General features: G+C 40.9%; 2 protein-coding genes across 4 annotated transcripts; one reads left to right on the top strand and one right to left on the bottom strand.

The window, feature by feature from the left end:
* Positions 1-1,784: 1,784 nt before the first annotated feature.
* LOC139411153 (zinc finger protein 367-like) lies at positions 1,785-6,249 on the top strand. Its single transcript, XM_071157039.1, has 5 exons — positions 1,785-2,423; positions 3,319-3,469; positions 3,969-4,088; positions 4,225-4,363; positions 4,474-6,249. Exons 1-5 carry the CDS (start codon positions 2,106-2,108, stop codon positions 4,724-4,726), a joined length of 981 nt encoding a protein of 326 aa, XP_071013140.1. The 5' UTR covers positions 1,785-2,105; the 3' UTR covers positions 4,727-6,249.
* LOC139411152 (nucleotide sugar transporter SLC35D2-like) lies at positions 3,329-12,665 on the bottom strand. Of its 3 annotated transcripts, none has more exons than XM_071157038.1 (13): positions 12,384-12,588; positions 12,162-12,195; positions 11,862-11,948; positions 11,617-11,684; positions 11,342-11,413; positions 11,170-11,238; positions 10,881-10,983; positions 10,120-10,212; positions 9,931-9,998; positions 8,517-8,595; positions 8,205-8,287; positions 7,919-8,090; positions 3,329-3,441 (listed from the first exon to the last, which is right to left on the bottom strand). In XM_071157038.1, exons 1-12 carry the CDS (start codon positions 12,518-12,520, stop codon positions 7,943-7,945), a joined length of 1,041 nt encoding a protein of 346 aa, XP_071013139.1. In that variant the 5' UTR covers positions 12,521-12,588; the 3' UTR covers positions 3,329-3,441; positions 7,919-7,942. The 3 variants fall into 3 exon arrangements, with proteins under 3 accessions (XP_071013139.1, XP_071013137.1, XP_071013138.1); XM_071157037.1 differs by lacking the exon at positions 3,329-3,441 and adding an exon at positions 6,923-7,051; XM_071157036.1 differs by lacking the exon at positions 3,329-3,441 and having other exon boundaries at positions 5,955-8,090; positions 12,384-12,665.
* Between the last annotated feature and the right edge of the window lie 1,501 nt (positions 12,666-14,166).

Here is a 14,166-nt window from a genome sequence, read left to right as displayed (position 1 = left end):
CAATAAATTTCACATGCTGTTGTGCAAATGGAATAGACAACAGGTAGAAATTATAGGCAATTAGCAAGACACCCCCAATAAATGAGTGGTTCTGCAGTTCCTGCAAGAGGAAGGCATTGATGCTATGGACTGGCCCGCCCGTTCCCCAGACCTGAATCCAATTGAGCACATCTGGGACATCATGTCTGCACCACAGACTGTCCAGGAGTTGGCGGATGCTTTAGTCCAGGTCTGGGAGGAGATCCCTCAGGAGACCATCCACCACCTCATCAAGAGCATGCCTAGGCGTTGTAGGGAGGTCATACAGGCACGTGGAGGCCACACACTACTGAGCCTCATTTTGACTTGTCATTAAGGACATTACATCAAAGTTGGATCAGCCTGTAGTGTGGTTTTCCACTTTCATTTTGAGTGTGACTCCAAATCCAGACCTCCATGGGTTGATAAATTTGATTTCCATTGATAATTTTTGTGATTTTGTTGTCAGCACATTCAACTATGTAAAGAAAAAAAGTTTTTAATAAGAATGTTTCATTCATTCAGATCTAGGATGTGTTATTTTAGTGTTCCCTTTATTTTTTTGAGCAGTGTACTTTAAAACGTACCTTTTTCTCTCAGCTGTCAAGGGGGTGCCACTAAAAAAATGTGACCACGTGGTGAGGGAGGCTCCCACCAGGCGAGTGAAGAGCCCGGACACAATCTCACCTGTTTAGAAAGCCCTGACACAATCTCACCTGTTTAGAAAGCCCTGACACAATCTCACCAGTTTAGAAAGCCCTGACACAATCTCACCTGTTTAGAAAGCCCTGACACAATCTCACCTGTTTAGAAAGCCCTGACACAATCTTACCTGTTTCAGAAAGAGTTGATATTAAAACATTTGCCATACAACCTACGTTCACAATTTATGCTTACATTTTGCTCATATTTCATCACACAAAAAAAAACATATTATGCATGGGATCCGATGTGAGGAGGCACACCAACCAGAAGGGGAAAAGGAGGCAACACACACTGTCTGTTGAACTTTATTTCCTTTACACATGTAGGCCTACATGTCCGTACATATCCCATAAGAGCCATGTGCATATGCACCCAGAGTAAAGTAATGAATCTGTTTTCATTATCGTTTTAAAAACGTTACAATGCCAGTCTGACATTGGACAAACAGTCCTCTGATAAACAACAGGTTCATTTAATTTAATAGTCCTAATGTAATAATATAGTAATAATTGTGTAGTGTAGGACTATTCTACTAGGCATAGGTTAAATGACTGACTGAAACCTTTTTTCAGTTTCATTTCCTCTCTGGTGGCTTGATTATGCCTACCTACGTAACTTTGGCGCCTTTGACTCACCCGTTCCCTTTAAATCGTTCCAAACAATGTAATAATATAAACATTGGCTACTTTATGCGAGGGAGAGGCTTCTGATCCGAAGCGGTCCAATCCCAGTCCACTGTAAAATTAACCGCCCTTCATTGCTATTGGTTTAAGCATCTCAGTGTCTGGAGCGGTTTTATGCGTTATGCACATTGGTTCAATCTGCTGTCAATCTGTAAAGGCGCGCTCTAGAACGGTTCAAACATTCATTGGATAAAAAGTAGCAACCAATGAGCGAACTTTGAAAGTTCCGATGATGACCATTGGTTACTGTGTTGCTCTCGTTCGGATTTACCTCATGCTTTGACCCTTGTAATAGGTTATTTCCCATACATGTGGTAGGAGGATTTAATTTACCTTCAACTGATTTGTCAAATGAACCGCCCAGGCGCGATTTGCAACGCGGGAAAGACTTACAGAAGTAGGAGCTGTATCCACATTGATCTTGTGAACATCGGACTTTCTATTTTTGTAAATTAATGAATATTTGTGCAATTTTTAATAGGGAATTGTGGCGCGGTTTTCTACGTCGCTGGAAATGAAGAATATTTTCACTCCTGATTGAGTAGCCGAATTTGGTTGGACACTTTCAGTCGTATAGCTGCCTAACCCAACTTCTGTTAGAAGGCTATTTTGCTAACGTTAGGCTAAACACGTTTTTATCAAGTAGCTTATCTTTGGATGACAAAGTGATTCCTGAACACCATTGTGATACAATTTGAGATGTTATCAGTTTTGAACAAATCGGTCTTCATCTCAGCGATGGCCGAGAACAAGCACCCTCAAGTCATTTTTTGCAGCGACTCCCCAAAGAGGGTCCTGGTGTCTGTGATCAAGACCACCCCGATCAAGCGCAGGAAGAGCGGGTCCCTGATGCCGACCAGCCCTGGATTCAGCGACTTCATGGGGTGCCCGTGGGGGTGGGGGGAGAACGCCCATAATGTGAGTCTGAGCCCAGGCTCGGTGAACGGGGCTGCCTCACCTACCGGGACCAACACCGCCAGCGAGGCTGACCTGGCTGCCTCCTCTGACCAGTTTAAGGTAGGATAAGTTGGAAGTTGTTGTTCATGTTGTTTACCCTAATAACGTTGTGTTGAAGTTGAAATCATATCTAGTAGGCTAGGATAGTTTTACTGACTAGAAAGTAGCCTATACATATAGCCAGCCTACTTAGACGTTGCATTAATTGTGTGTCTGTTAGTACACCGTAATAAATGCATGAGCATTTGCATGTAACTTTCAGTTGTTTGTTGTAGTTAATCTTTTTGCAATGAATGATAGGTTACATTGTTTCAACTTGACAATATAGATGATCATGTTACATTCATCGGAAAGGCCAGATACAAATTAACTTTAGGCTACACTGAATCATTGAATGACGCAAAAATAGAAATGTAATCGTTTTTTTATTTTTATGAAACGGCAACTAGGAAAAGTGTGTTTTTAAAAAACGCCCGCGCTCACGGTGTGACATGATGAATTTTAAAACCCAGTCACTTCCTACAGTAACATCTGTCACACGTGATGTCACCTCGCGCGGCAAAAAAAATGTTACCGGATGTGCATGGAATGAATGAATGCATGCACCTTGCTACAATGTTTAACTGCTTGTGGCCCTGGCACCATTCATTTGTACCAGACAAACAAGTATCCCTATTTGACAGTGATCATCAAGTTGATTTATATAATGTGTGGCAGCAATGATTTGAAGTTGGAATTAGACATTGAGGGAACTTTTGCTTTGAATGAAGCCATTCATAAAGCATCGGTATAAGACGACATAACAACTAGTTACTGTTTTAGTAAAACAAACATTGTTACTGGAATAATGCTGCATTCCAAACAGAAAGTATGATGTTGTAAGCCACCATGAACTATTCAGAAAGTAAAGAAAGATGCATTTGTTCATTTAAACTGTAGTTAACTTTGTTTCCAGGACGGTATTCGGCGTGGCCGCCCGCGTGCTGACACTGTCCGTGAGTTGATCAACGAGGGGGAGAGCTCCTCCAGTCGCATCCGCTGCAACATCTGCAACCGTGTGTTCCCCAGAGAGAAGTCCCTACAGGCCCATAAGAGAACACATACAGGTGAGAGCAGAGCACAGATGGCCCTGACACACGGACACCCAGCCTACCAGGACACTATGCTGTTCCCTGTGTTGCAACCTGCATTTGGGGCAACACCAAGACTCCAGCCACCCAAGTCATCGACTGTTCCTTTGGCTACCACCCGGCAAGCGGTACAGATGCACCAAGTCTGGAACAAACAGGACCCTGAACAGCTTCTATCCCCAAGCCACAAGACTGCTAAATAGTTAGTTAAATAGTTAACCAAATAGCTAACCGGACTCTCTGCATTGACCCTGCACATCGACTATGTACTGGAACCTCGTGTATATAGCCAAGTTACTCATTGTGTTTATTCTTTGTGTTAATATTTGTATATTATTTCTGAACGTTTCTCTCTGCATTGTAGGGAAGGGCCCATAAGTTAGCATTTCACTGTTAGTCTACACCTGTTGTTTACGAAGCATGTGACAAATAGCATGTGGTTTTAGTTCAACTCCCCGTCTGTGTTGTCTCTCAGGGGAGAGGCCATACCCGTGTGACTACCCTGATTGTGGCAAGGCTTTTGTCCAGAGTGGCCAGCTAAAGACCCACCAGCGCCTGCACACTGGAGAGAAGCCCTTTGTCTGCTCTGAGAAAGGTGAGCACACAACTAGATCGTCACTTTTGTCCCTTTACATAGGTGGTACCTTGAGACCTTTCATATAGATGGGATGCAGAATCTACCAAATGGAAAAGCATTGACACTAACTCGGATGTTACTGTTATCTCCGCAGCCTGTGGCAGTCGCTTTACCCACGCTAACCGGCACTGCCCAAAGCACCCGTATGCCCGATTGAAGAGAGAGGACCCCAAAGAGGGACCAGGCAAGGCCCAGTCTGTGGACAATAAGGCTGTGGCAGAGTGGCTGGCAAAGTGGGTGACTCTGTAGGGAGGAAAGGCAGATCAGACGTATAGTACAAACTCACCCTATTCTGCACACCCCAATACTCACCATATCCCCCCTTGTCTCTGTGCTGTGGCAGGTACTGGCAGACCCGTGAGCAGCGTGCCCCTGTGCCCACCAAAGGGAAAATCCAGGGCAAGGGTGGGGTGGAGGACCAGGAGCAGCAGGACCCCCGGGAGTTTCTCCAATCAGACGAGGAAGAAGAGGAGGATCCAATGGAGGAAGAGAAGGGCAACGGGGGTGGGGCTGCCAGACGGCGTCTCCAAGAGCAACGGGAGCGTCTTCATGGTGCCCTGGCGCTCATTGAGCTGGCTAATAACCTGTCTGCCTAAATCCCCGCCCACATCCCAGTCCTGAAACCTTTCCCAGTCAATCCCCTTCTGCCTCCCTACGCAATATGCTTGGGATAGAAGTTTGCCTGTAGGGAAAAACATCTAGGATAAGCTCACCCTACCCAAATACTTAACCATTAGTGGGGGGGGGGGGGGCTAAGCTGACCTTAGATTAGTATGTGGAGGGAAATCCTCCACCTGCAGTGTGGGGCAGGCACAAGCTTAAAGCACCTTATCCAGCTTCCAATGTTACCTTATTGGGCTGCTATGATTGTAGATGTCATTATTTGATGAATGTTTTACTTTCCTCTGCCTTCTAAAGAAAGGAGGAGAGAGGAACTTTGAATGTTTTTTTGTTTTGTTTTGTTTGCACTTTGGTGGTAACGAGTTATTTGCTGTCTTTTACTTCGGAACTTAAGCATATTGTGTGATTGTGTGAAGCATATTGTGTGATTGTGTGAAGCATACTGTGTGCTTGTGATTGTGTGTCTATTCATATAATGGATGTATATGTGGATTATAGCTCAGATGGAAGGAGTGGTACAGGGTGCGTTCAGACGTAGGATGACTTAGGTGTATCTAAATACTCTGATCTGGACTGTGACAGGATACAGTAGGTGAAAAAGAAATGCTGTGGAAGCCTATCAGGGGATTTTGCTTCTACCTGTCTAGTTCTTTCAGATCAGTGCAGATGAAGGAGAGTAGATGAGGGGAGAAAGTCACTGTAGAGACTATTGGGATGCAACCCACTGTTAGAAGAGGTGGTCATTGCAAGTCCACTCTAGAGTAGTAGCTAGGCACAAGCTTTCACAAGAATCCAAGCTCTGACACCTTCACCTGTCAAACGAATCCCACCCAGACCTGTAGCTCTAACCCAGGGGAGGGACAACTCGTGTCCTGGAGAGCCGCAGAGTGAGCAGATTTAGCTCCATCTCAGCCCTTAACAAACCTGATCCAAATGGTCATCTTATCATGGCAGTTTAGACCACAATCAGTCGACCCGGGTGTGTTAGAGCTATGGCTGTGCAGGCGTTGACCGTCCCTGCTCTAACCAAATCACATCGCCGGACAGAAGGAAGAGGAAGACATGCAGAGCCAGGATATGTAAAGTCAGGAGTGCTGCCATCTTTTATATTAAAAGATGCTAGCTGATTGGAGATACGGACGTGGCAGCGTTCATTGGTGGTGTACGTACAAGCCTTCTTTGCAATCAACGCTTCCATAGGTATTTATTTCATCATGTTTATTTGACCTTATTGATGACAACGATTTGCTATCACAAGCTTTCTCCGAGTACGGACATACTGAATAATTCCACTGAGCAGTATTGATCATGTACCTCCTCGGTCATTTAGTATATCCATGTCAAGTAATAGCAATTAGAATGTCACACCACTTTGCAGCAGAACTGGTATCTATCTGCTATTAAGTTTTGCCTTTATGGATTACGTTTTCAATGTAACGTTTCCACTTATCAGACCGGTCTAGAGAAATGTCTAGAGGATGTAATGATTGCTTGGCGTTGGCATTTTATTATTTGTTAGCAACACTACATCTTTTAACATTGTGTAAAAGTTTTATGATCAACGGTCAATTGTTTTTAAATATATGTTTTGGTTGTTTGATTAGGTTTGTGCTTCTCGCAATACCCAGTTCCTTTATTGGCCATATGTGATTCAATATGTTGTATCCCACTGGGACACAAACTGGTTGAATCAATGTTGTTTCCACAACATTTCAATTATTATTTTTTTTAATGCAATGTTATGACGTTAAATCAATTTGGAAAACTGTTTGGATTTACAAGAAGTCATCAACATTAAGGAATTTTGGTTTGTATTTTTTTCACCCAACTTTTAACCAATGACATGGTAAAAAAAAAAAAGGATTTCACATTGAATTCACTTTACTTTACAATTCAAACAAATGTAAATAAAACTAGACATTGAATGGACCACACTGTCCAGTGTGATAACGTGTCCTATACATCTTTTGATGGAGTACAGGCTAAACTGGACAACAGTTATTATTTGATAGTCAAAGCACCAAATGATGTGTTATTATACCCAAGTATAATGTATATATCTTGTTTTTCTAACTCATTGTTTATTATTTGGTTTCAAAATGTTTCGTCACTTAATATATTCCCTAACTTGTTTGTTAGAGAAAGAGAAGGAGAAAAATGACTGCACACAATCTACAGTACAAGAGCTTGAAGTTCATGTGTAGATGATTGAGAAATTCACTTTCTCTCCCACTGTGTTAAACAGACCATAGTCAGAATTGGTGTGTTTTAGGCCTTGATAGGAAATGTTCTGACTTGCTCTGTGGAGATGACATTGTTGGTGTTTAAAGCCGAGATTCTCTTTATAGGCAGTCCACTGTTGGTACTAGTTGGTCTTCAATAAACACCATCATTGATCATGGTCTAGGAGCTAGTTTCATTTCTTCACGTTTATAGTTAGGTTCATTGATTGTTAAGAGCTGCATCACTAAACTGTAGTTTAGTTCTCATTGAACATACAGCTCTATACACTACACTACAGTATGTCTTTCAGTCACACACATTGGTTTCAAGAGGTGGTTAGTAACTACTAGTGGTCATTGCTATTTACATGTGTAAATAATACATATAGTATTGCTATTTACATGTGTAATAATACATATAGTATTGCTATTTGCATGTGTAATAATACATATAGTATTGCTATTTGCATGTGCAATAATACATATAGTATTGCTATTTACATGTGTAATAATACATATAGTATTGCTATTTATATAGTATTGCTATTTACATGTGTAATAATACATATAGTATTGCTATTTACATGTGTAATAATACATATAGTATTGCTATTTGCATGTGTAATAATACATATAGTATTGCTATTTGCATGTGCAATAATACATATAGTATTGCTATTTACATGTGTAATAATACATATAGTATTGCTATTTACGTGTGTAATAACACCTATAGTATAGCTAAACCCTTGACAAGACAATTTAATTGCAGGTTTTAACTTGCAACACAAAATAATGAACATTGGTCAAAAATATGATTATAATTTAACATAATGATCATTTAAGTCTACAAAATGTTATAACTTTTGCTCCACTATGGAGCCGATACCAAAGGCAGTATTTACTGCTTACAGTACAGAAAAAGACTACGGCATCATGTCTCACCTGGTTCATCACAGGTTTATTCACTTATTTCACAGGGAGTCTGTCTGTGGAATATTCCATCATGGGAATGATCAGCTGGTCCTGGTTTCCCTGTATTCCGCTTTCATCGCTTTGGGATGGTTTGCTGCTGCTGTGGAACGTCAGGTAGGAATACACAAGTCCCCCTGATATACTGACGAGAAGAGAGAACTATAGAGTTGGACTTTGGCAATAACTTAAACAGAATGGCATAGCAACAGTGTTCTTGAGCTAATGTGTCACGTCTTGGAAACTAATTCGCCCTTACCAAATATTTAACCCCAGGAAGTTGGTCCATGAAAACAGGTAGTCTCCACCTAAAAACATGCCGATGTAGGCCACAGCAACGTTCTGCGGAAAACAATTGATCTTGATACACTAGTTTCCTTGGCATGGTATTCATGGATATGTGGACTTGTGAGAAGGACATGATCAGAAGAGGATTGTGCATTTAAAAACATCCCCCCCCCCCCCCATTTTGTGCTCACTGAACCTGACCCAGCTGTGTCAACACAGCCCCGAAAAGTTAGGAACAAACATATTGACCCACATGTTACTGGTCCACATGTGTTCTTCTTACCTTAATTGCTCCCACCACCGTGGTGGTCAGTGCAGAGTTGTAGTGGCTACACAGCACTATGGAATACATCAGCACAAACCTTAAACAGAGGCGCAACATTTTTATCATGGTATACTTACATTTCATATGATTTTTAGGATTATTATTTATTATTATTAATAAGACCCCCCCCTTTTGTTTTTTTTAACATAGATTTATTTTTCAAGTTCAAATATACATTATAGAACACCATGTGAACGATCATACTTTTTGGAAGAAAACGGAAAGAGACATAAAAATAAACAGTGTTTTTTTTTTTTAAACATCCGTAAAAGGACCAAAATAAGTAATAATGCTAATAATTACAGGAGTTTATTTCAGTGTCATTAAATGAAGGGAATTATTCTACAAACACATGTCCCCCTTTTTGTCTATACAGTTATTGGGCAAGGTACAATCTGTTGGGAGTCCATTTCGACAGAAAAGTACCCATCTTTAGTTGTAACCTGGCTGTCATATTTTCCATAATTGTCCTTTTTTCCCCCGTTGACTTACAGTTGGCGGCTGTGGTTTAAGCCAATTGAACATAATAATTTTCTGTGCAATCACTAACAGTGCCCTTAATATGTACAGTTGTTTTTTTTTTATCTTCCAGGTTACAAGGTATTATACCCCTAATAAAATGAATGTTGGTTTCAGTGGCAACTCAATGTCTAGGAGTGTCTTCACTTATTGTTTTGAATGCTCTTCCAGAACGCTTGTAACGTTGGACAGTACCAGAAGATGTGTGTGTGGTCTCGTATTTTTCCACACAGCGACTCCAACATCGTGCCGAAGCTTTTTGATCAAATGTTCGATGTCAACAAAGGTTTTTTAAAGCATCTCATCTTCAGTCAAAATCCCTCCACGCTGGGCTACTATTGCATTTGTGACTGCTTTCACAAATTCTCTCCCGTGATTCACCTTCCACCACCACATTCATTTTTTAGTTCACATTTCCCTTTAACATCCCACGTGTGTTCAGAAGTGGTCATTTGAAACCTTTTATGTAACTGAGACACCTCTTTTTTTGGCTGCTACTTGCCCTTCTAATATGTTTATGAAATATTGCTCTACAATGAATGGTAGTAGGGGCCTTTTGTATGACTTTTTTAATATGTTCTAAGATTTGTTAGGGGAGGTTGTGTTGGCAACGATTGAGCCCAATGGGACAACATCATGGCTAAAGTGGGACGTGTCTCAGTGTTCTGCTCCGCCTCCAGTTGTTGAGGAAGGATATCCTCATGGAGACTACACTTCCTTGAGACACATCTTGCTCTTACAATGTTGAACCACAACATATCAAATGACAGAAGTTGAATAATCCCCCTTTAACAGCCATATAAAAAGGGATACGCTGCCAGTTTCGTTTTGAGTCATTTGTACACTGACTTACCCCATGAGGCAGGAAATAAGGAAGCAGGAAACAAAGGGGGCATTCAACCAGTGTTCATATGTGATGGCCTGTCAACGGAAAACAAACACACAGACAGCGGGTCAGACAGACAGACAGACAGGAATGAACTGATCCTAGATCTGTGGCTAAAAGCGATGCTTATCCTGAGAAAACAAGGAATCCATTTACCTTGTGTAAATCCCCAGTAAATGCACTTGCCAGAAGAGTTGGGATGACGATGATTAATGCATTGTAAAATAAGATCCCATATTTTCCAAGACCCTTTAAAAAAATAGAAAACTTTATTTCATGTGAATCCGAATTACACAAAACACTTTGCTATTCAACTCCTCAAATGTTCAACCATAAGAGGATAGTGTTGCTGGAGCGTAAAGATCCAGGGATCCACAGTGGAGGCAGGTTACGCATTTTGCAGTGTTTACTTTAAGGGTGGGCATCCAAACAAATGAATCAACGTCACGTAGCCTGGCCACGTTTAGGTGAGTCGTTATCCTGCCAATTCAGACCCTATACATTGTAAGCGATAGAAGAAAGGTGACTCTTTCAGCAACACCTCACTTCACCTTTCCTCACTTGGCTGGAATGTAAACATGCAGGATGTAAATGTATCGATTGTTGCAAAGCTAAGGACTAGATTCATTCAACCTGCCGTAGAAATATGTATGTATTCTCCTGTGCCTGTTTAAGAATCTCTTAATCTGAAAACGGGAAGTATCTACCTGTAAGGAGAATGTAGTCCAGGTGCTTGGTATTGTCACAGTACCCAGACCCATTCTGGGAATTGTTTTATTTGACGACGGGGTAAAAATAAATAAAAAAATATGTTTACGTGCTTAAATCAATTCTTTATCCCTTCTTAATTGCCCTGGTCTACATGTTAATAGGGAAAACAAGTGGAGGACATATAGTGTGGCTACAATGTGTCCTACCTCAGTTCCCAGTTTCTTCTTGGTGTACACACCACTGGCAGCAGTGAAGACATCATTAAGCAGAATGAACGCGTAGCCCTCTGCATCAAAAGCCAAGTCAGAGCTATTGGAGAAAATAAGTGGTGCATTTGATTCATAGTGGTAATGAAGATAATCAGTGATTCCTTTGAAGTACTATAGATGTTTTCAGAGGTAATATCTGAAGGAGGGTAGCTCACCGGACAGGAACATGTTAACCGTGTGAAAGTGTATTAGTAGCATATCAGGGTTGGCAATCTGTTGGACCTACCTGGCAGCCACCAAAGCTCCAAAAACTATGGCCAGAACACTGTAGATAAGACGATTAGGGAATGTTTTTCTGGAGAGGAAATGTAAATGAACATGTTAATACTTTAAGGCCGAACTGTAAAAGATGTGCAGTTATTACAGTGCAGTAGACATGTGGAAAAATGGCCACAAACCTCAATAGCCTTGCTTCCATGATCATTGTCATCAATATGGTGAACTTCCTTAATACCGTGAACATGGGTAAGCTGTAAAAGGATCAATGGATCAATCAATCAATCATTCATATTTGATCTGCTTTTTTATAAATGCATTTGTCACAAAGTGCTTGGCGCCCAGGCCTAAGTCCCCTATGAGTAGGGAGTGTTGTTTACATTGTACAGACTCTAATTGAGATGATATCTGAAACTAATGCATTAAGTTTCACTCATGCATTTAGACTCCATTGTACCTTAACTTCTTTGTACTAGCCAGTCCTGTTATGTGGTTTCCAACATACAGCAAAGGTAGGGGGAAGATCTGTATGTCCATAATGTATCAAATTAATTAAATCAAGATTATTATATTGACATGTTGGCAAATGGCAAAATTATGTTTGTTTTTTAACATTGGCTCCTTTTGTGGCTCATTGTGGTTCACCTTTTGTTGTATGCATCTGTGACAGACAGAAGATGAAAATAAAGGGAAATCACTTACTTTGACGAGAACACTTCTGTCAAAGTCTTGGAAGTGAACTGTTTGGTTCATTTTAGCAAAATAGAGAATGAGGATTGTAGTAGTCATCTGTAAAAAAATAAAAAAATAAAAGTTTGTTTATGAATTAGATGGCAATTCCACACTCAGTGATGTAGTTGATGTTACGCTACTGATAATAGTCAGTTCTTATTTCATCAACAGTTTGATTTTGGTTATGATACGGGAAGGTAACCTGATCCTACATCTCTGTGGTGCAACTTCTACCTCAAGAATCCTGAATTAAGATACAGTATAGCCTACCTGGCCAATTCCTAGAAACATGTAGGAGGGAAATCTAAAAGCAAGGAAAGTAATGTTATTGGATAATCAAGATGTCAAGATGTAGCCTATTAACAATACAATACAGCATGTAACCCATGATAACTGGCTGCCTGTTTGAGCCTCAAATTGTTATGTTAATTTAGCATGTTTTTGTTGAACCTCTCTCTGTACACAATAATTGCAGTGACGAAACGACCTTACCTGTAGTTTGTGAGAATCGTTTTGTTCACAACAATGATCAAAAAAGAACTGACAGCGTAGAACGCAGCAGATAAAAACTTTAACAGTCCGGAATGTTCGGGTTCTGGAAAATTAGCTGAGGTAGACATGGCAGACATTAGTTCAAGAATAGTTGTTATCGCAAAAAAATATATAATGATCTCGGTTGCTTTCACTTAGGCTTTGTCGCGATCATTTGGTAAAAGGGGAGGACGTTAATTAGAGTGGGCCGGGACCGTTCAAACAGGCTGAAATTTGCGAAGGGAATTACATAATTCTGGAAGATTATAAACAATATCTTTACTTTTCCTTTTTTGCATGGAAGGGAGGAGATATCCGTATAGTGCCAAATATAGACGTTATGCCCTATAATATAGACCTAATCTCTTGTAAGTAAAATTACATGGAATTTCAATGACTGCCTGAAGTACGACTAAGCATAACACACACACAGTCACACAGATAAGGATTGATGTAAATATAATACATCAAGGGAAAGGGAAAGGGGATTATTTGGATACTGTGCTGCTATGATTATTTTATTGCCCCATGACACAGTAATTCACGATTTATGACCTATTCCAGCTGTACAATTCTCACTGTCATTATTCATCTTCAGAAGGAAGGCAAGTGGTTGTTAATTCCTTTAGGGGGCGCCATTGTGTCATTTTGTTTTATATTGCTACTCTTGCAGCCTGTAACTTTGCACCTCTCTTTTTGTAGCCTGGGATCAGATATCTGGTCTAGTCTGGTCCCAAATGGGATATCTGATCTGCTCCCAGGTTAGATCAACCTGTAGGCTGCAGGCTGGCAGAGAGCTTGGGAGTCAAAAGTGTTTGTCCCCTCTCTAATATATCTCTTTCGATCTGTCTGTCTGAGTCCACACTTGTATTTTCTCTTGACGATCTAGAATGGGATAAAGAAGGATTGGACTGTGCTGCAATGAATCTCAATATTCACCCGGAAGTGAAATGGAAATTCAGTGAGTCCATTTGAGTCTACACAGGTTTGTAGGCAGGCGATAGATAAGTGAGTTGAGCTGAGCAATATGCTAAAAGGCTATGTATTCCTCTGCTCAGCGTCTCTCCCAGGGCCGACTCCAGGCATAAGCGACAAACTTTTTACATTTTATGAAAAAAATTGGAACTCATTCGGTGTCTCAACATACTGTTGAGAGTTAGAATAGTAGAATACGTAAGGTGCACCATGACACAGTAGTTCATGATTTATTACCTATTCCAGCTGTAAAATTCTCACTGTCAATATTCATCTTCAAAAGGAAGGCAAGTGGTTCCTTTAGGGGGCGCCATTGTGTCATTTTGTTTTATATTGCTACACTTGCAGCCTGTAACTTTGCACCTCTCTTTTTGTAGCCTGGGATCAGATATCTGGTCTGGTCTGGTCCCAGGCTAAGAGTTAGAATAGTAGAATACGTAAGGTGTAAGTTTGAAATGTGGATGTGCATCAGCCAGGGGGACCCACATTGATTTTGCTCGTCACGCTCACTGAGATATCATTAATATGGCATAAGTCATGGCAAAATGTGTAGAATTGCAGGACATTCGCCACCCGACCCATTCTCTTAGGGCCTCCAAAAGGCTAGAGCCAGCCGTGGTTTCTCCTCCCTTTCTCTCTACTTCCTGCTTCTCCAGCCTCACAGACTTAATTAAGCACAGCCTCCACATCTCTATCCCTGGAAGGAAGAATGGAATACCAAGGTGGGTCTAAATAGTGACTTCCTCTCCTCTCCGTCTAGATTGATGTG

This window comes from Oncorhynchus clarkii, chromosome 6 (assembly GCF_045791955.1).
Source record: "Oncorhynchus clarkii lewisi isolate Uvic-CL-2024 chromosome 6, UVic_Ocla_1.0, whole genome shotgun sequence".
NCBI classification, from domain to species: Eukaryota; Metazoa; Chordata; class Actinopteri; order Salmoniformes; family Salmonidae; genus Oncorhynchus; species Oncorhynchus clarkii.
The sequence above is the reverse complement of the archived record's forward strand: the minus strand, read 5'-3'. Positions and strand labels throughout refer to the sequence as shown.

Coding starts and splice junctions, on each gene's coding strand:
- LOC139411153 (XM_071157039.1), top strand. CDS start 2,106: ATGTTATCAGTTTTGAACAAATCGGTCTTCATCTCAGCGATGGCCGAG. Junction 2,424..3,318: donor CCTCCTCTGACCAGTTTAAG/GTAGGATAAGTT, acceptor CTTTGTTTCCAG/GACGGTATTCGGCGTGGCCG. Junction 3,470..3,968: donor CCATAAGAGAACACATACAG/GTGAGAGCAGAG, acceptor GTTGTCTCTCAG/GGGAGAGGCCATACCCGTGT.
- LOC139411152 (XM_071157036.1), bottom strand. CDS start 12,520: ATGTCTGCCATGTCTACCTCAGCTAATTTTCCAGAACCCGAACATTCC. Junction 11,949..12,161: donor TGTTTCTAGGAATTGGCCAG/GTAGGCTATACT, acceptor ATTTTTTTACAG/ATGACTACTACAATCCTCAT. Junction 10,213..10,880: donor AGAAGAAACTGGGAACTGAG/GTAGGACACATT, acceptor ATTTTTTTAAAG/GGTCTTGGAAAATATGGGAT.